This window comes from Anopheles coluzzii, chromosome 2 (assembly GCF_943734685.1).
Source record: "Anopheles coluzzii chromosome 2, AcolN3, whole genome shotgun sequence".
Lineage (NCBI taxonomy): Eukaryota > Metazoa > Arthropoda > Insecta > Diptera > Culicidae > Anopheles > Anopheles coluzzii.
Genome location: NC_064670.1, coordinates 10,468,720 through 10,494,188, shown reverse-complemented (window position 1 = coordinate 10,494,188; position 25,469 = coordinate 10,468,720). Strand labels below are relative to the sequence as shown.

The 25,469-nt window shown below is 48.5% G+C and overlaps 1 protein-coding gene across 3 annotated transcripts in view; it reads right to left on the bottom strand.

Annotated features, from left to right (window-relative positions):
• Nucleotides 1-273: 273 nt before the first annotated feature.
• Nucleotides 274-25,469, bottom strand: part of LOC120947677 (uncharacterized) — a 108,887-nt gene continuing 83,691 nt past the window's right edge. For 2 of the 3 annotated variants that reach the window (XM_049605890.1, XM_049605891.1), the window contains exons 4-5: nt 9,373-10,005; nt 274-4,423 (exon numbers count right to left, since the gene is read on the bottom strand). In XM_049605890.1, the coding sequence (XP_049461847.1) occupies nt 2,961-4,423; nt 9,373-9,655 (1,746 nt within the window). In that variant the 5' untranslated portion in view covers nt 9,656-10,005 and the 3' untranslated portion in view covers nt 274-2,960. Of the gene's footprint in view, nt 4,424-9,372; nt 10,006-14,914; nt 16,127-25,469 lie in introns of those variants that run through there. The other variant, XM_040363215.2, reaches the window with a different exon arrangement.

Here is a 25,469-nt window from a genome sequence, read left to right as displayed (position 1 = left end):
ATAAACATGTTATGGTAAGGAAGGTCCAGGATTGAAACTTATCTTCACTGTTAGAATTACAAGTAAAATACGCGTCGAACAGATTCGATTTTTGTTCGATTTAGTCTACTCTATACGCTAGCGCTCTCTAGCGGAAACGAGTGGAACGAACAGGTGTTGTTAATACTAAAACAAGTTCAAGGGCAAAGTTTGTTAGTTTGTTTGATTTCTTTTCGGAAAAGAGGTGATATCTGTCACATAATAATGCAACACAAAAACACATAAACAAACGGGTTAAGTTTTCGACACATTTCTTCGTTTCATAATTTATTCCGTTCTATGCCCGGCCCATCTGTTCCCCCCGCGTCTTCTTCTTCTTCTTCTTCTATTGATTCAGATCACTCACAATACACTTGGTGGATTTGCCGGCCACTCAACTCCGGTGATGATTCGGTCCCAATTGCCTAGATTACTGTTTACGTTAGCTTTTACAAGTAAATGACTGCTTTCGCGCCTAAGGATATGCTTCACAAACGTACCTCACACCCCGGGTATACCCCGCTACCATCATACTCCTGTCCCGGAGACTTCCGTGCGAGGAACTTTTAGACCCGCAACGAACTCCAGTCCGAACCGTAGGGCAGTTTCTGCTGCTCTGTCTCTGTCTCTTCTCTTCCCAACGCGTTGTCACACTATATATGTCGCATTCGATGCGCCCTTCAACCGTGTGTTTAGTAACACCTTCCACTAACAATAAGCTCACCCATTACTGGCGCCAATCGGGAGGTCTACTGGTGTGCGCCCGGGCGGTACCACTCCGCAAACAATGCTTAACAATCTTCTCTAGGTAGGAAATCTTTTTAAAGTTCGCTTTATTCCTTAGCTGCATTTCCCCCTTCCCTCTTTCCAACTATGCACAGCTCATTGTGGGGGAAATCGTAAAAGAAAACAAAGGAAAGGACTGGTAAGGACAGACTGACTGACTGGCTGGTAACGGAAGCGACGAGATTCACGTTACGCCGCATTTAGTGCCCATTTAGTGATGTCAGATCGGGATCGGTGTGTGGGCGACTAACGGCTTAATCCTTGATCTTCTATTACACATGCAAACGACACCACCACCACGACGGTAGTAAATGAGACAGCTACACGTACTTAAATGAAAGAAATAAACAGCTAAGTTGGAAGAATGTACATTCCCACATACACATAATAAATAACAAACTCCATCTACAGCGTCCATCAGCGTCGTGCCTTGAACGTGATTCGTTTTTTTTAAATACGTATCTGTCTTTTTTCTTTTTCGTGTGCCTTCTCCTTTTCTTGCTGTTTTATCGGAAATCATTGCCACTTTCCTGGTTTAACAATTATTTAACAGCACGCTAAATCAAAATGAACTGCCCCGTATTGGGAGCCTAATGTGCTGCGGATTGCATACAACCAGGGGGATATTTGCCCGTTCCTTGATTTCGCACCCATTTCTCCGCGTGCCGATTAACCTCTCGAATTCAGTCTTTCATATGTACAAAGGTATTCGATCAGAGCCATTAGTGTGCTGCTTTGTTTTTCAATAGCATCAATAGTAGTACCTAATTAACAAAATTCCTAGCTAATATGTGCGTGCGTAACATTGTCACATTTTGCGCCTCGAATCCACTATTGGGCGGTTTTTTTTCACCCCATTTTTACCGTATTACCTAGTATGCAGTTTTTTATTTATACAACAATCTCAACGGTTCGGTAGCGCTTATTCACACCCCAATAAACCCGGAAAACAGCACCGACACCGTACACACCGTGTATTACTCTAGCCGGCGTGGTGTAGTAGACAGCAGCCGGTATCTCCAACTTTGCCTTTCATCCCGTTTCGGGTGATCGCTGAACCACGTTCCCCTGCGTCCCTGTACCTTGTTCTTACTTACTTACTTACTTCGTATGTGTATATTTATTTATGTATCGCTTTATAAATAGAACAACGAGGCAAAAGGAGTTAACGAAGCGCGAGCGAAAGTGCGCTCCTGTGTGTGTATGCTTTAACGTGCACCGCGCTCTAGTGCGGGTGAGTGAATCGATTCAGTGAACTGGGTGATGCTGTGGATGGGGTTTACTGCCTGCCCAAATCGTATCTCCGGCAATAGGCGCGTTTAACGAAGCTACTGGGTAGAGCAAAGCAGGCTTCGACGGTGCCATAGTACGGGGAAGAAGGAAATCTCCTTCGTCACAACCAGCACCAGCCTACTGTGAATAATCGGGGAAAGTTTGATTTTTTAAGGGAGCCGCATCGAAATGAACTAGGAGAGCTTCTTCCTCTAGTGGTGAGGAACCTGAAATGAGACTCCAGTCCGTTTGCTAACTCGTAGTCCTCTGGTACTGTGCTACACTCATCCACACTGATATTACTTTGTACAGTTCGCAACCACGCAATACTCATCCATACAAGCTCGTTCATTCCCCCGGACGATCGAACAGACGATGACAGTGTGACTATCACAAACCTACTTAGCTACGTGATCACACAGGTTATACACACACACACGCGCGAACGCACACAACAAACATACACTCATACAGTCCGAGCCAGGCAGGTTTAGCGGGAAGGCCTCATAGGTTCAACCCGTTTCGAACAGTCTCTGGCTACTGTTTAGTTTCTGAACAGGTTCGAACTGTCAGAACACGCCCCGACGATTCTTCTAGAGCACTTACAATAGTTACTATCTCTCTCACTACGAACCCACCGTTCCCTCGAATGGAGTATTCACTTTATACATTTGCGCCTGCTTCTCCGCACCAACTCGATCTCGTTCCTACCTAACCTAAAAGCCTTACGTTCGTACTGGTAGTAGTCGAAGTAGTAGTAGTAGTAATTGTAATAGTAGTGACACTAGGAAAGTAGTAGTAACAGTGGTGTGTATGCGCCACAAAACCGCTCACAGTTCGCGCTGCTACTAGAGACTGAACAGACTGCGGACCCGTGCCAACAGTCACCGCTTGTAGAGCGAGTCCTTGCCACCGCGCAACAGCGACCCACCCCCGCCACCGCCCCCCGCCGTGGACGGCTTGAAGAACCCGAGCACATCGAGCGTGCGGCGCGTGCGCTGTATCAGCTCGTCCTTGTACTTCCAGATCGTGGTATCCCGGACCTGGTTCTCCTTGAACTCCTCGCAGCTCTTCTTGAGCGTGCGCACACAGTCGGCCCGGTAGTGCTGCAGCTGGGCGTCATCCGTCGACACCGGGTAGGAGTGGCAGGTGCCGCCGAGACAGGCGATCGGGAAGTGATTGTGCAGCGTCAGCACGCGCTCCGGATTGTGGAAACACTTGACGTACTGGTTCGGCTTGGTGTAGTTCTTGGCGCGCGTCACGTGCTGCAGCATGTGCATGTAGCGCGGCGTATCCTTCGCCCAGTCGTGCTCGTGCTGGTCGCCCCGGTCGAAGAAGTACACGTTCCGCACGTTGTAGCTCGGGTAGGTGTCGTTCTTCAGCTTCATGCCCTTCGCGACGACCCGCTCCATCAGGTCGTGCCAGGTGCGATCCTCCGGCCGGCGGGGCATGATCACCTCGTCAATGTCGAGCAGCGCGATAAAGTTGTACTTGTACATGTTCTTGTACAGACAGTCGTTGTACGGGATCAGCTCGTTCTGCCGCTTGTGGGTCGTTTTCTTCGACAGAAACAGATGCTGGAAGCCGGGCACGTTCGGCTGCCCGCCCGGCAGCGTCAGCGGCGTGACGTGCACCCGGTCCTGCTCCTCGTAGTACCGCAGCACCTTGGAAATGTTGGGATGCACCTGCAGCTCGTAGAAGAACACCTTGTCCGCACCGAGCATGCCGAGCAGCTCGATCCACTCGACCAACCGCACGGACAGATCGTCGTACAGGAAGTCCAGCCCTTTGACGCACACGGCAAAGCCGCGCTTCTCGTCGTCCAGCGGCCGATTGTACAGCACGCGCAGATTGTTGGTCGCCGTGTCGCACTGCTTCTCCACCAGCGAAACCGACGCCGGCACCAGCCCGCGGAACGGTTTCGGGATCTGGCAGGCGATCAGGTACGGCTGGTAGATGCCCTGCTTGTAGTTGCCCCACTTGTTGAACCAGATGTACTTGTACTCGAACGTTTTCACGATGAACGGTTCCTTCTGGCCGTCGAACCACAGCTGGCAGAACGTTTTGACCCGCGGCTCGATCCGGTCGATCATGCCGAGGATGCGGACCGCCGGCCCGATGCGCGACCGCTTCCGGATGTCGTAGTACGCACCGAACAGCTGGAACGTGCCGTTCGAGCTGCGCAGCGTCTGCCAGTAGATGTTGTTGAACTCGAGCTCGAAGATGGACGGGTAGCGGGCACAGGATGCCTTCTTCTGCACCACGTTCTTGTGCTTGCTCCAGTACGCAATCGGCAGGGAGGGTAGCCGTGATTCCACGTCCCGCACCAGCTGCTCATCATCGATCACTGTTGTAACGGTAGGAGAATGGGAGAGAGAGAGAGAGAGAGATGGAGAAGTCAAGAAAAGCAAATTAATTTTACCATCAAACGATATGAATATTAATTGCCTTTTGCGCGGAAAGGCGACATACGCAAGAACATGGATTAAGCGCAACATATGCAACATTGTAAAGATTGGAGTGCCGTCACGTACGCGACACTGTCCGTAGCCCGCGATGCGTGACGTCAAGTTGAAAGGAGAATGTGAGGAATTTGAGCAATGTGATGTGATTGCCAAGAAACGGCATTGAGCTACTCGTGAATGTTTGGGGATTGAAAATATATTTAGTTGCACCATCAACTTCCTTCCTTTACAAACAAACAATGCACATAATCCTTACTTTAATTGTACTTTACAACTCAAATGTTCAAGTGTGTACATACATAGTTCGTGCTGATGCAAGTAAATAAAGCTTGGCAAATAAACGCCTCCGTCTAGGCCGCACGCACGGAAAGCAAACTCAAACGCCGTGACCATGACCAAACGTGCCCATCTACGTATTACGCGATAAGCCGGTCAGTACGCCGTAGGATGGCACGGGGAAGCGGCGTACTTGTGAACTATTTTCCGTCTCGGTTGGAAGTTTAGGTTTAAATTTAGGGAGAGGTCATGAAACGCATGTAAAGAATTTGAGTGCAATTTGGTATATTCTTACTGGTGTTATCAGTGATCGGCATGGAAAAGAATTGCTTATTTCGAGTATTAAACGTTCGTGTTCGTAACAGCTTCTTGAAACATGAGCTGCGTTAAAAATTTCCACATTCCATACAAAAAAAGTTACTTTCAAAAAAGAGAATGCTTTCACCTGTTCAACAAGAGAATGGTTCTGGGTTTCTCTTCCAACAAAATAAGAAATGCGCATAATATACGCTTATCAAGTATTTCCTTTCATTTCTACCAAAATGAACAGTTAGCTAAATTAAATAAATGTCACAATGTACATTTAATTTTAAATAAACATTCCCTTTTAATAACACCCTTGTCAACACTGCGTGCTTGATACGGCGTTCCAGCAAGCAAAGCACATGAGAAGCATACGACGACGCTAAAAAGTTGATTGCTAAGGACCTAATTGAGCTTGTCAAGTCGCATCAGAACGTACGAAAACGTAGTTCGCTCGAATGTGCCGAGTCACCTGGGCAGCATCCAATTCTGAACTGCGTGTAAATGATACGCCGCGGAACGCCGTGCACTTTGCGCGAAAGCAACAAACCTTGCAAAAGCACACGACCGGATACCGATGCTTTTCGGACACTGGAATTATCATTTTTCATTGTACCGTTAGCCGTTCTGGTGTATGTGTGTGTGTGTGTGTGTGTGTTGTCCCTTTCGAAGATCATATGGCGCATCCGATACGGTCAACCGTTCTACTTCTGCTGCCGCTAGCCCATCCCCGACCGACCAACACGTTTGAACCAACGCAAAACAACCGTCGCCGGCTAATTAGCCATTCGCTTCACCGTCGCTGAACGCTGACCGACATGGAACAGATTATAAAGAGCAAATCGAAGAACGGGACTTTTTATTTACCAAAGACGCTTGGAATTGGCAAACGAGATCTAGATGCAGATCGCTCTGTTCCTTCTTCAAAAAACTGCGTCGGTCAAGGTATGGCTTCTGCGTATGAATATCTGCAAGAGTTGTGTGCGTGTGAGTGTGTGTCTGTGATTTGAATGAATGTGGAACGTGTTGAATTTCAGCTACGTGTTGTAGGTGTTCAAGTATCCACAAAGGCACGACGACCCCGACCGCGATCTCTAGCCTCAATTCCGTCCGAATGCAACACACTTTGCCGTCCTCTTTACACAGGTCAGCAGCAGAAGCACGTTCGTCTCAACGTAAGAGAATCGGGAATCGAAAACGAAATCGAAGACCCGGGACTCTGCCTCGCCTAATAGCAGCTAGGCGCCGAACATTCCCATGCCCAAGGGCATCCAGGGGGCCGAACGCCTTCAGAATGCCATCAGAATCGATAGCAAGGGGGTGGAGACTCGCGGTCCTCGGTCCGCACTACGTCCACGGCAGTCAATGTACAGTTACTTGATCTAAATCCCAAACCCATTCCGAGCCTGGCTTCTTCTCGTGGCCGCGGGCCGCCCGGGGCCAGCGTGCGATCGCCCGTTGCCTTTGCCTCCGACAGAGGCAAACCGGGCAATAAATCAATAGACGAAACGCACACGACGAAAGCACTCACACGGCGGCCAGCTCACCGATGACGATGACGATGCCGGTGTTGGACCCGGGTGGACAAAAATAGGCGAAAATCGGGAACGAATCGTATCGTTTGATGGACCATGGGTACACGATCACTATCCTCCAGCCTGATCGCTTCGGCCTCAAAAGATGATGGCCTCTATTCAAAGGTTCCAGGGCTCCAGGGGGTCGAAGCGGGGGGGGGGGGGGGGAGTTAGGAACGCATTCCACTGGTAGTGGAGTCGAATGCTTTGGCATCGACGTGCCGAATGTCACAGTTTGGTATGTGGTCGGCCGACGTGGGAGAGATCGGTTCGGTAGTTTATCTTCGTATTTTGAGTTCCCCAATCCCCGAGTTGCCGATTAGTTTCCTGATGTTTTGTGTGGTCTTTCGCTTCAGAAACTACTCTGCCACAGGTGTACGAGAGACATCTTACGAGCAAAGATCAAAAGGTAGGTTCTTCGCTGCAGTGGTTGAGGTCAAGCCATCGTGTTCACCCGTTGGTTTCGCGTCATTTTTAACCAAAAGCGTTCCATGTAAGGTAGTATTTATGTTCTTTATGTTTTGTTTTTGTTTATGCAAATTTTGTATGCTAATTTCCTGCGAGTATTCATTGCCTTACTTCCCATGCAAGGGATATATTAAAAAAAGCTTATAAATCTTGTATTTATGGAAAACAAGGTACACCTGACCAAACAAAAATCAGGAGAGGGATTTTGTCCCCATTGCAGAAATAGGTCAAGCCGTCAATATCTCAAGACCTCCATGAGACGTACAGGAAATGTTTTAAACATGTTCTTGTGTGATAATAATAAAAAAAAGAAATTTCACCGTTAGTAGAAAATATAGAGAAATTCTTCCAACTGCAATCGTGCCTCAGCTCAAACTGGTCTTCCTTTCCATCGATTCTCCAACGTAGACCGTAAATAGGCTTCGCCAGTGTCATTAAACATTTACGATCGATCGGTTGTTAAACTTTTCAAGCTTAAGTATTGCGCTCAGATATTGCTCGGATGGACTCATCGGAGTGGGGAGTTTAGGTTTTACTCCGGGGGATTTCCAAACACGAACGAACGTCCTGTTGCTGGTACTTGCTAGAAGACATAAGTTTTCGGTGATTGGAAGAAGCGTGTGTATGTAAATAATGTTTTTGTCGGCATAGTTTACGACTGTTGTCGAGATGTTGTTCCGCTGGGTCCGTTTGCCCGAAAATCCAAAACGGCTGGGTGACATCTTCGATAATCGGTGGTTTAGGTGGCAAAGAGAGCACGGCTACACCATGTTGCTGTGTGGTGGGTACACAGCGACAACCGCGTCGCGAGACGAAGTAGGCGTTAAATTGCTCCGAGATGACAGACGCAATAAATTTCGATGCTCAAAGGCAGACGCGGAGATAGAGATGAGAGCAACACGTATCCCCCCACACCAGGGGATCGGGATTTGTTTTCACACCAGCAAACAAAACTGCTACAATCACAGCGCGTGTGAGAGTACGGCTACGTTCTTTTCTTTATGACACAGGCTCAAGATACAGTTCCAAAAGTGGCCGAAAGTTTACCAACGCTGTAGGATTGAACGATTCGATTTAAATCCCTTTTTTTATTTATTGTTTGCTAAGCGCTTGAAATCTGTACAACCACACCTCCGGTAAGGAAAACGGTAAGATAGGACACTTCTTTTGCCGTCTCTTTTTCGCGACGCTTCCCAGAACTGCTGAAGAAATAACACACTGGATTGAAGTCACGGGAAGTTGATGTTTACCGTGGGTAAACAAACTTTGCAGCGAATTCAATGGTTAGGCCTTTTAAGAACGGAAACCACACTACCATCCCACCGTCAACCAGATCGAGTGGATAAATGTGCCAATGTGCGGTGAGGTTCTTTGAACTTGCAACTCTTCTGCGAACGTTTACAGCGTCGTGTGATAGCATCAATAAGGAAACAGATGTGTGATCAGTTGATCAATTAACACACGACAGACGTTACGATTCGCTGGTTTGAAGTAGCGCGAGCTAGGCCAGTCGATAGAGCATGTGTGTGATCAAACTTGGTTTTTGCTGGGAATTCCTAGTGCAGTGTTCTCCGAGCAAAACCTGAAGCACCATAACGCAATGCAAGAAGTTATTAGCCTCGCAGTTAAACGTTTTCCCAGGTTTGCCATTCGAGCAAGTGTACTCCACACTCCTCCAGTGGAGGAGGCAACACTGTTCTGCAGATGGTTTAAACTCTCAATTATTAACACAACAAAACTCAGAATAGCTGATTGGTCTAAGAGCTCCCCGGCAATGCAAACTTTAAAGGCAGTAAAAAAAGCCCCAGCCAGACCATTTGCATACCGACGATCACGAATCAAACATCCGGGCACAACATCCCCCGGGAGTGGAGGGAAGAAGAAGCGCTACACTTGCCACAGGAAGCTCTGCGGTACTGTAGAAGACTACTCCAGCACATCAAGAGGTTGAGGGGTTCTTGACGAGCGCTAGCTACCGTCTTCTGATTCGTCTCACTCTTCGTCACTGTGTGGACAGTTCGGCCGGACCGTGCAGCGCCATAATGGGCCGGACAGGTTTCGCATTTTATTACCTCGCCCGATGTGGCTAAAGAATGCTAATCATGCATGCAATTCCACGATGCGACGGAGATTGGATAGGGGAAAGAGAGAGATAGACAGAGGGAAAGAGGGAGACACAAACACGGCGTGTAGAAGAAGCAGCGACTTACCAGCACGATTATCGACGAGCACCTCGTCCACGCCGGCCATTGCGCCCGCGAGCCCGGCCGGCGACAGGTAGCGGTCGGTGGTGGTCGAGGTGGCCTCATTTCCGGTCCATCGGTTGTCCTTGTTCAGCAGCAGCCGGCCGTTGATGGGCGACTGCTGGAACTGGTGCGGCATCACCGGGTCGCCGTTCAGCTTGAAGAAGCCCAGCACCAGAAACGACCAGATGCCGAGGCCGAAGATGAACTTGAACACGACCCGCGTCTTGGGTGACATTCGGTGCGACATGCTGGTGCCTGCTTGCGTGCCTGTATGGCTGACCGGTGTATATAAGTGTGTGTGTGATTATCACACAATTAGAGGGGGGGAGGGAGGCTTGAACGCCAAATTGATACACCTAATCGGCAAAAGGGGGAAATGCTGCTGCTGCACTGCAGCGAATTCCGCGGCGTATGTGCGTGTGCGGCCTTATGGTTGTGGTTGAAGCAATCCTTCAGACGTGAGGCTGCGGTCGTTGCTGCTGCTGTTTCTCGAACGAAGCATCGGAAGGCGGCAGCTGGCTCATCGCACCGGCTCGGTTGTTGGCGGGTTGATGCTCTTCGCTAGCAGCAACATCGACGACAAATAGCGGCAGAATTCTGCAACGAGAAATGAACACAGCACGTTAATAGGCAATCTCTAGCGGCATTGTTTGGCGACTAATAGCCATATCGGCGTAGCCCGTAGTCGGCGGACATAATTAGACACTAAAATGCAACGTGTTTGCGACGCTACGCGTTTCGCGGGAAGGGCTGTAGCATTTGGCTTCCGTTTATGTGACGGGCACGTAAATGAAACCGATTGATGGACAGGTGAAGGTAGTTGCTGGTCACTAAAACTCAACCCATTCCCGCGGCCCGCTGCCTGTACACGTCGTCCACGCCAAAGCCACCGTATCTTACCATTTCGCGAGTGCGCTTCACATTTGGCGTTGACGTTTCTAGGCAGAAGGTCTGGGGCAGAAGGTCCGCCTTCTAAGGCGAGTTTGATGCCAGTCACCTTTACGGTAAATTCCACCTTATCGCCCGCCAAACACCTGTCCTTTCATGGAGAGTGCATCTCGTGCCGAACCCAAGGCCGGCTTAGATGACATGTGCTGCTGACAACAGCGCTTCAAGGATCGGGGTTGAAACGACGGACCACCGCCGAAACCGCCTACTTTGATTGCAATCATTCCGTAAGCCATTTGCATAACGCAAACGTCCATGTGAAGGGCAGAATAAGTGCGTTGCATCACACCGGTGCCGGTGCGTTGCCACATGTCGCCCGGACGGTTATCGCTCGTAACGATGTCAATGTCAAGAACGGACCCGAACCATTTGTTTGACGTCGATCGGACGCGATTGATAGTAATTAGCCTTCGGGGGGCGGATAGGTGGAATTGAAGGCGGAAGGTGCAATACAATATTATCGTTGGCACGGCGTCAATCGGTGCATGCGTAATGAACCCCCTAAGGTGGTAGTGGAAAAACGTGTCCGGCTGTACACGTGGTACGTGCTTGGTAGTCCCCAAATTGTCCGAATCGGACAAGTTCAGGGTAACGATTGATTTACGGAACAGGTGAGTTAGTGCGTAACGCTGGAAACGCATTGCACATCGAATGCCATATGGTTTCACCTCGCCCGGAGGTCACTCTGGGGGACGGTCTGGGGAAGCTTCTTGGGACATATTTCTTAGCACTTACAGGGACCCATTGATCGGTGTAAAGTCTGAACGATGCTGTGCAACGATAAGCCTACTTACTTATGATTAATTGCACGCTGATTGTTAACAAATTGATTGCAGTTAATGTCAGCTTACAAATAAAAATAAATCAATGGCTTATAGGGGACCTTAAATTGCACGCCACTAATACATCCGATTTTGAAGGATTACGCTCTCTTGCGACCGGCATAAATGTGTCCAAATAATAACTGTGTGCTTGCTTCCCTTGGCACTTCACTCGAAAGTGAAAGTGGAACCAGGCAGGTGATAAACGATACCCGTGTCCAGTCCAGTCCAGTGTGTCCGTATGCAAAACTGTCGATTACCTCACACATTTCAGGGGAATCGAGACGAGCTTGAAAGCTCCCGGCGCGCTTCGATACCAATAAAAATTGCTCAACTGGTTGCTGGAGCGCGGGCTCGGACTTCCTCCAAATAGGGAAATGAAGGCGGCCTTGCACGGCCCAGTTTTTAGCCGTGCTCAGGTTTTAATCTCCTTTACTAGTATACCCACACAGTGGGAATCCTTTTGTACCTTCCCACCTCCTTGCACACCCAATCTGATCCTCGATATTTCGTAATCACAGCATCTCGTCCCGCCAATCGGTGCCGTTTGCAGTGCATTGGAATTACATAAATATTAGCATTGGCCTTCGGTAGGAGCTCGCCCGTCCAGAAGGAAAGTGGCTGAAACTTTTCCTCTTCCGTTTGTGTTTGTGTGTGTGTGTGTGTGTGTGTGTGTGTGTGTGTGTGTGTGTGTGTGTGTGTGTGTGTGTAAGTATCATTACCGATTTATTTCTTTTTGTATGTTTTCCCTCTGGCAATGTGCAGTTGCAACTATGTACAAGCCATTGGATTGGATGCAAATGAAACATGTAAGTTAAAGGGGGGGGGGGGGGAAAGAAGTTACAAGCTTGCCCGTCCCACATGCAAGCAGCACACGACGTCGACGAAAAACGACAAACTGTAACACTGCTGCACCGGCAGAGCAAAGCATCCTCCTCCCCCTGTACACGGCCATCTCGCTTACCATCTCTTCTTCTTTACCTATCAAACCGGGTTTTGGCCATGGGAAGCGTTGCATCCATATCTCGTTTCGCTGACATAACCGACGGGGCGGACCGAGGTGGCCCGAGACCGAATGTAAGCCGATACACAGATACACACACAGACACAGGCACATGTGTATGACGCGCTCGTGGGGCAGTACAAATTTTAAAAGCAAACAGACAGCACAACCCGCCCAAAGAAGAGGAAGCATAATTCGAGTCGAGCGAAAGAAAACCCCCCCCCCCTGCTCGCCTAGCTGCATTCGTTCGGGTTGCATCTGGTTGCATCCGTTTGCAGTTGCGGCACTGTGGGAGGATGGCACGGGAGGATACATTGGCTACAGCTTCCCCCTGTCCGCCCTGTCCACGTTCCAATGCCGTTCGGCCTCGCTGAAGGTACGGTACGGGGTTTACAATTTCCTTGGAACTCGTGCTCGCGTTGTGGATTTTGCGAGCGAAAACACACACACATTTCCTTTCCCTTCTGATAGCAGCAGCGCAAAGGGCAGTGGATGGTTGAGAATGGCAAACATTTGCACGGATTCTTTTGCGACAGTGGCAGTTGGTGTACCGTGCTCAAGGTTGCTTAAAACTTTTGCTAATTAATTCCATTTAAGTACATGTTCTTTTTGGATGTAGAAATTATTCTAAAATTGCTTAAAAGAAGCTTCAGACAGTCTTTTTTGCTGAAACAAATTCACTAAGTAATAAAATAGTGACGCATTTGGATTCAATAGTTGCACAATTTGAACTAAAATGCTGCAAACCGTGCACCGTGAACTTCTTCTTAGTCACTGCGTGCTCTACAAACATGCGTCACACATCGGTCCGGTTGATGCGCGTGCGGGGCATGTTTGAATTCAAATTTCACTCTGCCCGTTGTTTATTTATTTGTTTATGGCAAACCCACCCGAAAAGCATGGCACTGGCGGAAGGGGAAAAGACCAGTACGGAATGGTGGAGAAGTCACACCCCCCCCCCCCCCCCCCCCCCATCTTGTCTACCTTTTTGGTTTTGCTGTGCCGGTGTCGGCGGGGCTTTCTCGTCCGGATGTGTTTACAGCCAATTATTAATTCGTAAAAGTAGGCGAAAAAGTTGTCCGATCGGCACAAGATCTGGCACGTCTTCACACACACACACACACACACACATACATGCTGGTGTACATCCATACAACGCTGGAGCGATGGAGCTAGTTTCGCGCGTAGTCCAGCCGCAGGTTTACACAGGTGGAAGATCGGCTCGGACGATCCACCCACGGCCCCTTTTGCAGGCCCAAGTTCGCTGTGAAGGAGGCCACTTTTCGGTGGTACCAGCGCGAGCGCAAAATGATGTTTTGAGGGCACACGGTCGGTGCTTTACCGGCTGAACAAATCAGTGTTGTTGTCGGTTGTGTGTAAAAAATCTTTAATCGGAACAGTCCCGTATGTTCAGCTGTTTTGTGTGTGTGTGTGTGTGTGTGTGTGTGTGTGTGTGTTTGCGCCATATTTATCACACGCAATTCAATTCCATTCACGTGATAATTATAGCATCACCTTTCGTGGGGAGAGGAGGGGGTAGAGGAGGAATTATTTATACCCGCACGCTGAAGGGTTTTGACGAATTTTATTCCCCTCCATCCGCCACTCTCAGGAAGCATTTTAATGATTCATGCAAATGGGAAGATGTGTTGGCGTGTATGTGTGTGTATGTGTGCTGATTTATCATACAGTGTGATTTGCATTAAAGAGTGATCTTCACTGTTTAATGGAAACATGCCTGCCTCTTTGTGCTGCTTGTTGAAACAATTATAATGAATCATTGATCGTTGCTGAGATGGAGAGAGAGAGAGTCTGAGAGAGCCAGAGTGAAAGAAAAAGAGATTGAAACGGAACTGAACCCAGAGATAGCAAAGAGCAACTTTTAAATGAAACATCCTTCCCGGAAGGATAACGCCTGGTCCCGATCGGGCTCTCGGATTACCAACGCCCCGGAAACGTAGATAGTTTGGAATAGAGTAGCCTAAGCTGATAATTCTATTACAGGGATGAACAGTTCTTCCGCCCGGTCGGCACAACAACATTGTTGTGAAACTGATTTAATCGTTTAAATGGTTTCCGAAATACAAAACCGTTTCAATGTTGTTAACCCTTGACCGTGTTTCCCCAAACAAATGGCTGGCCAATGGCTGTGCGGTGGTTCATTTGGTACAATCGTTTTGCATTCCACTGCATTCCAAGGGTGCGTTTTTTCGACCATGGACGAGCTGTAACGTGTAATCGATCCTGCCCGCTGTTAATCAGCCGCAGTGACCTTTCGCTATCAGCTCTCCACTTGTACGATTAGGTTGAACACTCTCCGCTTGGTGGCGGGCACAAAAACACCACAACAATTCAATCAACCCGCCGAACAACGGAACCACCATACATCATCGGCCTGTTGAGTGGCCATTGCAGCAACAAAGCGCTCCCAACAAACGGCTGTTGTGGACTCATAAACCGGGGTTTGGTGATCCCTTTTTTCATTCCATCCTTCGCTCCATGATCATTTCTTGCCTCACCGCCACATCCCACTATTGTCCTTGAGATCCTTTCCTTTTGTCCATTTCTATTGGTGTATGTGTGTGTGTGTGTGTTACGAAACAATTGAGTTGATGTGAGGGAAACCTTACGAAGGGTAGTAGAAAGGATGATGGGCTATCGATTACGCCTCGGGGGCCACAAAAGCCAAATTGACGGCAAAGCTCGCTTTTCTACCTAGCAACATGAGACGTACCTACAGGTTCACTGCTGACATGGGATAGACGTATCCTTTACGGCTTGGCTCGACCTTCGGCAGGCCGCTCTCACGAAACACGATGCGTGTGCGTGTGTATGTGTTTGGAATTTTTCTTAAAAAAAAACCCAAAATTCTTCTTTCCAACACTTGGCCCGTCACTCTTATCGCATCATTCACACGGAGCATTCAAAATGGTGCAAAAAATCATTAGCAGCAAAAAAAAACAAACACAAACACGTAGATGGCAATGCAAACACACGGACACTTGCACACTCCGATGCTTAGCTTGCATGGCCCATGGGCAGACGATCAGAACGATCTTCCTTAACCGTACAGAAACACACACACACAACCGCCGCTGGATGCTGCAATTTTCCACTCATCACTCGACTTTGCTTGGAGAATTTCGCGTTTCTATGCTGCTCGCGGCCACACTTGAGACGCAGGCAAAGGTGAAGAAAATCTTACGATGCTTAAGATCTTTCCCTTTGCCGTCTCTTCCCTTCACACAGACCCAGCACTCGCGCTAATTCTTCGTTGCTTCGTTTCGCTACACACAAACACGCGCACGCACACACACACACACACACACGGCTGCGAGCAAATCACTTCAACGGCTCTTCTTTTAGCAGCAAAGATGAACGTGATCAATGGTTGATTTGCTGTGCATGCAGCTTCTTCACTCCTCTTCACCGCTTCCCGCTTCGTAAGTAAGAACACATTTTCGCTAGAAACTCTTCCACTTATCCACTGAGCTTATCTTGTGTTGCTGCTCTTGGTTTATTCTAACAAAACAAATCTCACGTGCTCCCGGTGAGATTGGCGCATCGTTTAGAGCTAGCTGAAATCGTGTTTTGGTACTCGCTTATTCTTCTTTCCTATCTCGCTTTTTGTTGCTTACACCGTCGGGCGCGCACAGAAAACGCGACGTTCACAAATCCGTACCCTGCGTCAACCGCACGAACAGAACCTACCGACAGACGGCACACAACTGCCACGGCAAGGGAATCGACGATCTCTCGAACACGCTCGGGACAACGCACTGCTGCGCGGCGCGTGTATACGCTGCAGCACAAGGGACCTCCACATAGACACACTGCGAGAGGCATTCGAGAGGGAGAAATCACGCATCGTGCGAGAGAAGCGCGAGATAACGGGCAACGGAGATCACACGGTCTTCGTCTTTGACCTCCTCCCCGATACAGCGTTATGACGTCGACGATGACGTTCGAAACCCCCGCACTATAACACGCAGTGCGGTGTGAGAGTGGCTTAAAGTTTCTCGCTCTCTTCGGTTGGTCCGCTCCTGCAGCCAGTCCCCGGAAGAAAACCGGCTTAACCTGACCGCGGTCTCGGCTTTGATTTTGGGCTTCGCTCACGGACAGCACCCCGCGGGGACGCGTTTAGTCGAACCGATCGAACGATCGACGCGATCGTGTGTGCGACCTCTGCAGTGCGTTCAGACACAAAAAGGAAACGCGGAGCCCAGAGACGACCTCTCGGACGCGTCAGGTGCAAAGCGTGTGGAGTGGATTGTGTATGCTGTGTCTTTCGTGCCAGGGTCGTGCGAGCAGCAGCAAATACGCACCGTGATGAGTACTCTGGTTCATCACCTTGGCGATGTTTACAGGGCTGACCTACGCTATGCGTTACAAATCGATCAAGAATTAATTGGTTTTTGTAGGCTTCAACGGTTTTGGTGCAGTTTGAAGCTTGTGTTTTGTTTTATTTCGGTCCAATAGCCACGAGTCGTACGTCTAGACGCAGTGACGTAGTTGCAGTTGAAAACGCTTCACAATCACAACACCTTATCGGCATTATTTTGTCCAGCGGTACGAAATTAGCCTCTGCGCATAGCGCACCCGTGCGCATGGAAACCGTTGATAAGCGCGTATCGGACCTGAATCTAGATAAGCAAGTTTTGCATTTCTATCTTCACAGTCTTGATGTCGCATGGTTACCACACCTCTAGTTCCACAAATTTATCTCACTGAGCAGCAAATGACTAACATCACGCCAACCAACTGACTCAACCAACACGTAATGACACAGATCCATGGATGCCGGGAATGTCCAGCAAACTCTCGTCGTCAGTGGGCCGTTAGCATCAGCGTATCTTTCGTTCGTTTCCCCGTTTAAGCCGCAGATTTTTGTGTGGCTTCGTTTCCATTTCAGTGTCATCGAAGGGGCGTTAAATATTAGGCAAATAAAACCACGATGTCGCATCGGCCAGCGATAGTTACACACAAGGGTGGAAAAAACATGTTGCTGAAGTTGTATGTGTGTGTGTGTGTGTGTGTATTAGTTGGTGAGTTGTTCGATTCGAAAGCGCGACAGCTTTCGGTTGAATAATCGAACTTCAGCGATTGGTCCCGAGACCCGGGGGAGGCGCTTGTTTATACGTTATGTAACGGCCGATAAACGCGTCACCACTCCGACGCCCCACACATCCCGGGTGAGGATGATATCGGCTGTAATTGGGATCTGGTTGGAACGGTTCAGACAAGGCGGGCGAAGGACGGGAGTGATCGGAGTGAAAGATAATCGGATGCAAATTATTCCATTTCTTTGCAAGTTTGGCTTTCTATCGCCTTGCGGGAAGACGTCGAATGGCAGCCGAACAAATACCGATCATTTCAAAAATTGTTTTGATAAGAAATAAAAAAAGAAGGAAAATAAAAGTTTCTTCTGGAAGATTCACTTCCAATAGGCTTATGTACGTACAGCAGACCGAAAGCAATCAAACACAAAAGAACCGATAAAGGCGAGCTCAATGCACCTCGATGCCAAAAGTCAAAATGTGCAACACAGTGCTAATGAGAGCGCAATTTAAACACTCACAGGCAACACAGTCTTCGGTTGCAGTTTCAAAATGCGTTCCTGACTCTTATGCTCCGGTCAACAGCCAGAATACGGCCCAGTCCGATGTACCATCTTTCGGCATCTGTTTCAAGATGACTTTTCTTTACGGGAAGTTTTACAAGAAACCGGTCAGCACATCTCGTTCTCACAAACACACACACACACACGCATACACTGCCGTAAATTCCGAAAGAGAAGCGAACCCACAATAGGGATATTTTCAACATCAAATCACATTACTCTATACCCTGTTGATACAAACTTTTCTTTGTGAGTCTTTCTCATCGCTTCCCTTCTTTTCTTTTTCTTTCCACCATTCGGTGTATGTGTGTGTATGTGTGAGTTTGTTCTCGAGACCTTTTTACTGTGTTGTGCCATCGTTTGGACCATGCGGTGACCACCGCAGGAGGTGCCTATCCCAAGAACACCACGCTGACATGACTGGGTGCTTTGGGCTGCCCCGGGGATGTAGTTTTTGCTGTACCCGTGTGCCGTGCCGTGTTCTCGGCCAACTGAGGCCCATTATTCTTACTCACTTCCCGGCCATCATCTCCGTTTACATCATCAATCATAGGAACGATCAGGTCTGTGGTGAGCGTTGGACTCTTCTCCACTCTGCACTACCTATGATCGTGACTCATTACTCCCAGCGTTCGAACAGCTCGCCCTACTCGAGGTGGGCACGCGAAAGGGCAAAAAAGGGCTACCCAATCCACGAGTGCGACTAAACTTGACCCAACCGGTGAAGGTTAAGCAGATTCTCGTACCATTATTCACAGCCCCACAGTACGGTGTAGAACACAGCCAAGTGGCAGGAGGTTAGCGGAAAAGCAGAGAACGAGCCCCGATGCGGGCCGCAATGTTACGGGCTTAAAATGTACATGATATCATTCGGTAAAGATAAGATTTGCTTAATCGCTCTTCATCTTGCTTATGTTTTCGTTTATTAGGCGCTCTTCAAAACCTCGCTGCAAGAGCAACCACAACAACAAAGCGAATGAGCTGTTTGTGTTCCTTCGCTGAAGACGCAAGACAAACAAGCCTTCTCATTGCGTATTCGTGCTTCTTTCAAAACATTCAGCATGATGAGTGGACTCTTTTTCATTGCCGTTTGTTGTTGCGGAACTCCCAATCCTCCAAAATAAAGCCTTATACACAGTCGGTGTAGCAACCAGTGGCCTGGGATAGTGATTTAGACAGTGTTATGATGGGAGAGGGATGGTTTTAGCACCTGTCAGAGTTGAGTGACAGTACGGTTGCTGATAACGATTCAAGAATAACAAGCCGTTTAGTAATCAACATCATGTTCCTCTTCGTGCCGTGGAGAAAAACTAATCAGTATGGAACGAATACTTCAGAAAGGAACAAAAACAAGTGGATCTGTCCACAATTTGGCACATTTCAAACATTCCACTTTCAGTCTTCCCCACATCCATTAAGTGTGTGTGTGTGTGTGGTCGTCCTCATTAGATAAAACACAAGAGTCACCAGGGTATGCAAATGATCATCTTCCATGCAATTAGAGAGGAAATGATTACTTCACTCCAACAGAATGCTCATTCCACCGCTGTGCTGGAAGAATTTCAAAAGGTCGTGACAGGATTAAATTAAAAATTATAAACTTCAGCTCACCTGACAGTCGGGACCTAGCTTTGCCCTTGCGACCGGTAGATATGAAACCCTCTTTCGGGTATGGTTCCTTTGTAGCGTCCTGCTGCACGTGTTCAACCGCCAAGAGGATTGTATACCTCTTACGTGGATTGCATATCGCGCGGGACTTGGCGCGGGAGCGCATCCAGTGTGCCTCATTATATCCGTATCTCCGTCTCCGTACGGAGACTCGGAGCCACTCTCATCAGGCGTAACGATGAGTGCTCAAGTGTGGCTGTGGGAATAAAATACGGCACCCTCAAGCAAGCCCCGTGATTATCACACTTGACGCTTTGTGAACAAGTGGCAGCTGCCTCGTGCAAACGGAGGGCAAGAGGCCACCGGGGAGAAAGAAATTCTTTCACTTTTCTTCGCCACGTTGTGTACACACACACTTCGTCAGTGCTGCTACCTTGGTGGTACATTTTATCGTTCTTCTCGCCGGTGGAGGGTTGCGAAATTACGAGAGGATCCGGTGTGATTTGCAGATAACTCTCCTGTTGCATTGCAACTGTCTGACGCGGCGGATAAGACGACGCATTCATAATGATACAGAATTACAGTTGGTGGCTTGTTGTGGCCCAGCGATGGCATTAACTTGATGCGCCTTTTGCACAAGCGCCTCGGGGAAGCAGCCACTTGACACCACCGACGGTAGTACCGACTGACGGCTTCTCAGTCTTAATTTGACGGCAATAAAGCTACTGACGTCTTGCGGGTTGTGCTTTTTTTTGGGAACCATTGTTCGCAAGTACCCACTCGATGTGACCTTGCGCCGGAGGGGATCTGCTGGATTGGGCGCTCGATCGGTGGCTACCGGATTTGGGATATCTTCACTGTGATGTGTGAAGAGGCATATTAAAAAGTATGAATTGACAATTAAGCATGTCAGATGGTAGTGGCAGCATGTTGGAATTACAAAAGACAGATAAGACAGACCTTCGCAATTCCGTGAGCTAACCGAAGTTTGTCCCATTGAACCGAGAGCTCCAATTAAACCACTCGATGAACTCATTAGGTGTTCCGCGGATTATCGGTCACTTTTGCAGCAACAGCGTCTGCCTGACGAGCCAATTAGAAACTCTCAACTATTTCTGTCAGATCTACGCGAGACGCACTCTAATCAGCCCCTAGGTAGCAGGTTAAATTTCACTTCCAATTACTGCGCGCAACCGCTGATGCAGTTTGTGGCAAAATCGGAATTTATTCTAGCTAGCTCCCCGGTTGCAAATACATAATTACGCGGGAAAATAATTGGGTGACGGCGTTTGGCGACCGGAGCAAAACCGACACTGGGACCGGACAATCGGACCGGAGCAGCTGAAACAATACGCATCCTGCCGATTCGCACGCCGACGGAATGTGTGTAATTAAAAGGCTATGACATTAGCCAGGGAACTCATTATAAATGAGCAAACATTGGTCCGGATGGCCCGAATCGGAAGCTGGAGGATGTTGGATTGTGTGTGAGGATGCACAAGCCAGCAATAGATTTATCCACGGTTTGTGTTCGGTGTGGAAATTGAAATATTCCTGCATCCGGTACGATATGAGCAAAGCAGAAAACTTCTCACGTTACGTGCACTAACTAGCACCGTCCTGCGGGAGGCACGGCGGGTAGGACCAGGTTTGGCATATTGTTTCTAATTAGTCCAGAATTTCACGCCACACGCTTCCGTGTGTGATGGCAGTAAAGGAGGAACAGTCCCAGACACAAAACGAGAGCTACCTGGAAACGAGCTGCAACGAGGAGCAGCAGCAGCAGCAGTAGCTTCAAACAGCAAACCTCCGGCCCAGGCTCGGGGATGACGAGCAGAAGCCGGTCGATTTCATTTCATATCCGGATTACCCCAGTCCCGAGCTGCAAGTACAGTGTGCAGTCAGAGCCACAAAACCAAAGCCACACTGTCATAACGAAACTAATTTCATTAGCAACTGAATGCGATAAAACATCTCGCTCTATCAGACATCCCCGGTGAGACTGTTTGTGCGCTGCATGGAAGCGAGAGAAGCCGAGACTCCGCAGTTGGAGCGATACGCAAAGCCTCATTCCTTGCACGAATGTCTGTGCCGGCTCCCGAGGTATTTTGTAGATAAGAGCATTTGCATGATGCATTCCACTCTTTGCGAAAGCCCGGGCCGAAGAATACTGGCGTGTGCTCGCACCAAAAAGTTGGCCAGCTTCCGGGGTACGGAGATGCTGGAAAACTAGCTGTAGTGTAGGTTTACTGGGGCTGCTTCAATGCTAGGCTTCCTTCAGTCGCATAATCGGATAACTATCAGGCGCATTACGTTACGGGTTTGTGTTACGGGCATGAAGAAAGTGCTTCATCTTCGTTGGGGCCAACACTGAAGCAAGGCTGCAAACCGGCAAATCGACTACACACCGTACACAGAATTCCGGGGAATCGAGATGCCCACCGCCAGCACCGGGGCAGGTGGGACGGGTTCAGTGCGGTCGGGCTATGGACCCGACGCTTACGGCCGCGTAAATGAGTTTCCACTCAATCGAAAATGCTTTCGCCCCGGTGGCAGTCCGGCCCGGATCGGCCGCACCCTTTCGACGAACGACGAAGGCCCACAACAAAGAGTCTCGATCGTAACCGCGGCGAAGCAGCAAGGGAAGCTTCTTAGCAACTCAATTAATTAGAAGCGTTTCGGTCTTTGTGCAAAATGCAGCTAAGTAAGCATTCGAGGTCGAAGCTTCTAACCAATCCCCAGCCCGTCCGAAGCCAAACAAATAGAGCGGACGCAATTGAAGCATTGAGAAGGAGCTCCCACTGGGTACGTTACTTTTTAAAACCCGGAAGCACGGAAACTTCTTGCAGCTGAGACGAATTGGGTGGCCAGGAGGTTGGGCTTGGTGGAACGGTTGTTTCTTTTGTGCTTTATGTTGTGCTTCCCTTTTGAAAGCGGATAATAAGTTTTCCGCCCCTTCCCGACTCAATTATGACCCCGGCGTTCTTCATTGTTCCTTCAGGACACGCAATAAAATTGGCTAGCCGAAGAGTACGGCTTGCTGCTGGTGCAATGGCCGCCTTCTAATGCGAGCAAACATTAGATGGAGAAAGGGATTAATTTAACGAACCCGCAGAGGATAATGCTTTTGGATCAATTAGAAAGTTTATCCTTCTTTCCCTCCTCCTCTTAGCGAGCTTCTTGGTGCGATTCGTGCGCTGCTCGACGACCGCATTAATCACGTAATGTGATTCGCTGGGGCGAGAATCGGTTGGAATTTTTCGGAGCAAGATGATTTAATTTCGGCACGACAAGATTGTCTCGAGATAGGCGAGGAGAAGTTCGAAACCCCCTCAGCTCGTTCTAAAATTTGTGACATTTTTCATTGCAAAAGTAAGGCTTTCCACACTGTACGGTGAGACATCACTGCAGTGCCGAGTTGCAAAGCATCTCATCCACCATTAATCTCATCCACTCAACAATCTGACTTTTCTGACAACTTTATCCATAAATAATCGCTTCATGCTGCTGCTACCGATCCGTATGTACCAGCTGGTACGGATTTGCAAGGCATCGTTCGGCATCGTCCGGTAGTTAAACACACGCATACTCATGGATAAACAACCGCAAGAATCGATTCACCCCATCAAAGTGTCAACTGGGCGGCAGTGCACAGAATCGTTTAAGACCGTGAGCATGTGGGCGGACACATCAGTGCAGGGCAGGGAGTAAAACCTGATCAATTAGAAAATTGTGCAAGAAAAGTTGTTCTATCTCCATTTCCGCAAGCACCCTTCAGTCAGACAAGCCCAGTGTTGAGGAGGAGAAAGACGATGGCGATAACATCCGCCTGGAATGTCCTTGCACTGGTACGAATACGCCTGCCGGAGTGAGTTTTTGCGTCGAGCAAGTTTCGTGCAAGGATAATAGTTTTCTTCCTCAATTATGAAGATCGAATTTCATACCGGATGGTTCGGTTGACCGAGCATTTGGGCAGGCAGTATCCTGGCAAGTGTCAGCCTATCCTGTCCGTCCTGGCAGTCCCCACAGCCAGGCGCACGCTGATCAACTTCCACTAGCAGCCTTTTGAGGTTTTTGCGAATGTGCTGAAGTCTCGTTTTATTTGCCCACCCAAGTGTTTGCCGGGCCGAATCGATCGCATGAAGAAGTTTGAATAAATCATACTTCCGCCTTCCGACGATGGTGGTGTTTGCCCCCTTTTCCTCGCAACCTGAGCACAGCCGGAGTACAATCCACTTAAATGGCTTGGTGTGTGAGAGTGTTTTTTTGTTGTTGCATTGCTTTATTGAGTTTTCACCAGCCCGTACCTCTGCTCCATGGATGACTCCATGGACCTCGATGGATGACAAGCTCAACTGCTGTTTGATGAAGTCGCACCGATAAGGAACAGATGGTACTTAATATTTACTTCGCCGCATAACTCAACGAAACTTTTCCCGCTTCTGTAACGAATACACAAAACAAAAAATCTGCGCCATGTCCTATCTCGCTTGGTACAGGATGTTAAGGCTTAAATTTGTATGCAGCACTGTGTACTAAGCTGGACGAGTGGATGGTAACGAGTGAGGTGTTTAAGCTCAAAGTCACATTGAGAGGATTGAAAAGGTTGTATTCTTTGCTCACTCTTTAAAGAGAGTAAAGTCTCTTGGGACAAAGACTGCTGAACACTAGGATTCCTTTATTTTCCAATAATTTCGCTTCAAAAAATGTAACCACATTCGATGTCTGAATTTTTCTTACAATTTAGAACGAAGTGCGATAAAAAAAGCTTACCGGTTTAAGTGCGCCCCGTCGAATGATCTTCCAACTTCTCGAGTGTCGCACTCTCGATTTTTCTCCCAACGAGCAATCGTGCAGCAATCGAGTTTTTCAAGATGTTGATAAGAAATTCCAGCTCCAGCTCAAGACGCAAGACCCGGGGAGAATCAGTTGGGAGGCTGGGATAATAAACCACCCGGGCTACAAGAAACCGAAGAAAAACGACTTCACACTTCCTCTTTGCGTTTGGTGCTACATCTGGAGGAGTGTTATCCTTTGCTGCTGTTTCCCCTTGATGGAAATCGGCTGTAGGCGCTCCGTATCGGTAGCGATGACAAGTGATGAAGGTGCGGGTTAAAAGAATGGCTCACACCACGCACCGACGAGTGGCAAGGACGGAAACGTGAGCAGAGGAAATTGAAAATGGTGGAAAATTACTGTACCAACTGAAGTGAACGGTTATGTTTCGCTGCGTGTGGGAGGAGGGTGCATTTACGCGTGGAATTTCCTTCGCGTATCAAAAGGAGCATTTATTCGATTGATTACGAAGCGGCACCGGCACAGTTGGGAAGCTGTTTTCGCTAACACTTTCATACCAGTTCGCTTGCTGTAGGGTACCAAAAATTCATCACATGAAACACACTCATTTCCTGCCACTTCAATAATCATATCAGCGGGCTGGAAAAATGAGGCTGAAATCTGTTCCATTTTTCATCTCCCAAAACACCTACGGAAGCACTGGCAGGAGCTGTACCGTAGCGTTGAAATGTCAATTATTTGTCACTTTTTGTGGCCCTCTTCGTGGGGTATGTAAAACGGAACGGCGACGGTAGTGCAGCGGGATGGCAAATTGTTGATAAATTAAGTAACGAGCGTAGTAACTTCCGAACTTCAACCGAACGAGAAACGGCTTTTGTAGAATGGAAGAAACTGAAAGCGACAAGGCAAAAAATGAACAAAAAATCAATGCTCGGAAAACATCTGGCGCCCATCACTGCGTAAAACGAACGCTCACAAACGCAGCCTTTGGATTTTGTTGATGTGTGGCCGATGTGTGTTTCATCTTTCTCACCCCCGGGCAGTTAATGTAAACATTTATGCTAACGCTTTACGACGGCAAAACAAACCCGGCTAAGGAAAACTCAAACGTGGCTTCCGATGGTGGAAAACGTAAGAAGAATATATCGGGGAAGCAAAATTCATAACGCCGAAAGTCACGAGAATTGGGGAGCCGGTAATTAAAACATCATTATCGGTTGGGTAACGCGTTGCCCGCACTACACAGATTATGCGGCACATTGTA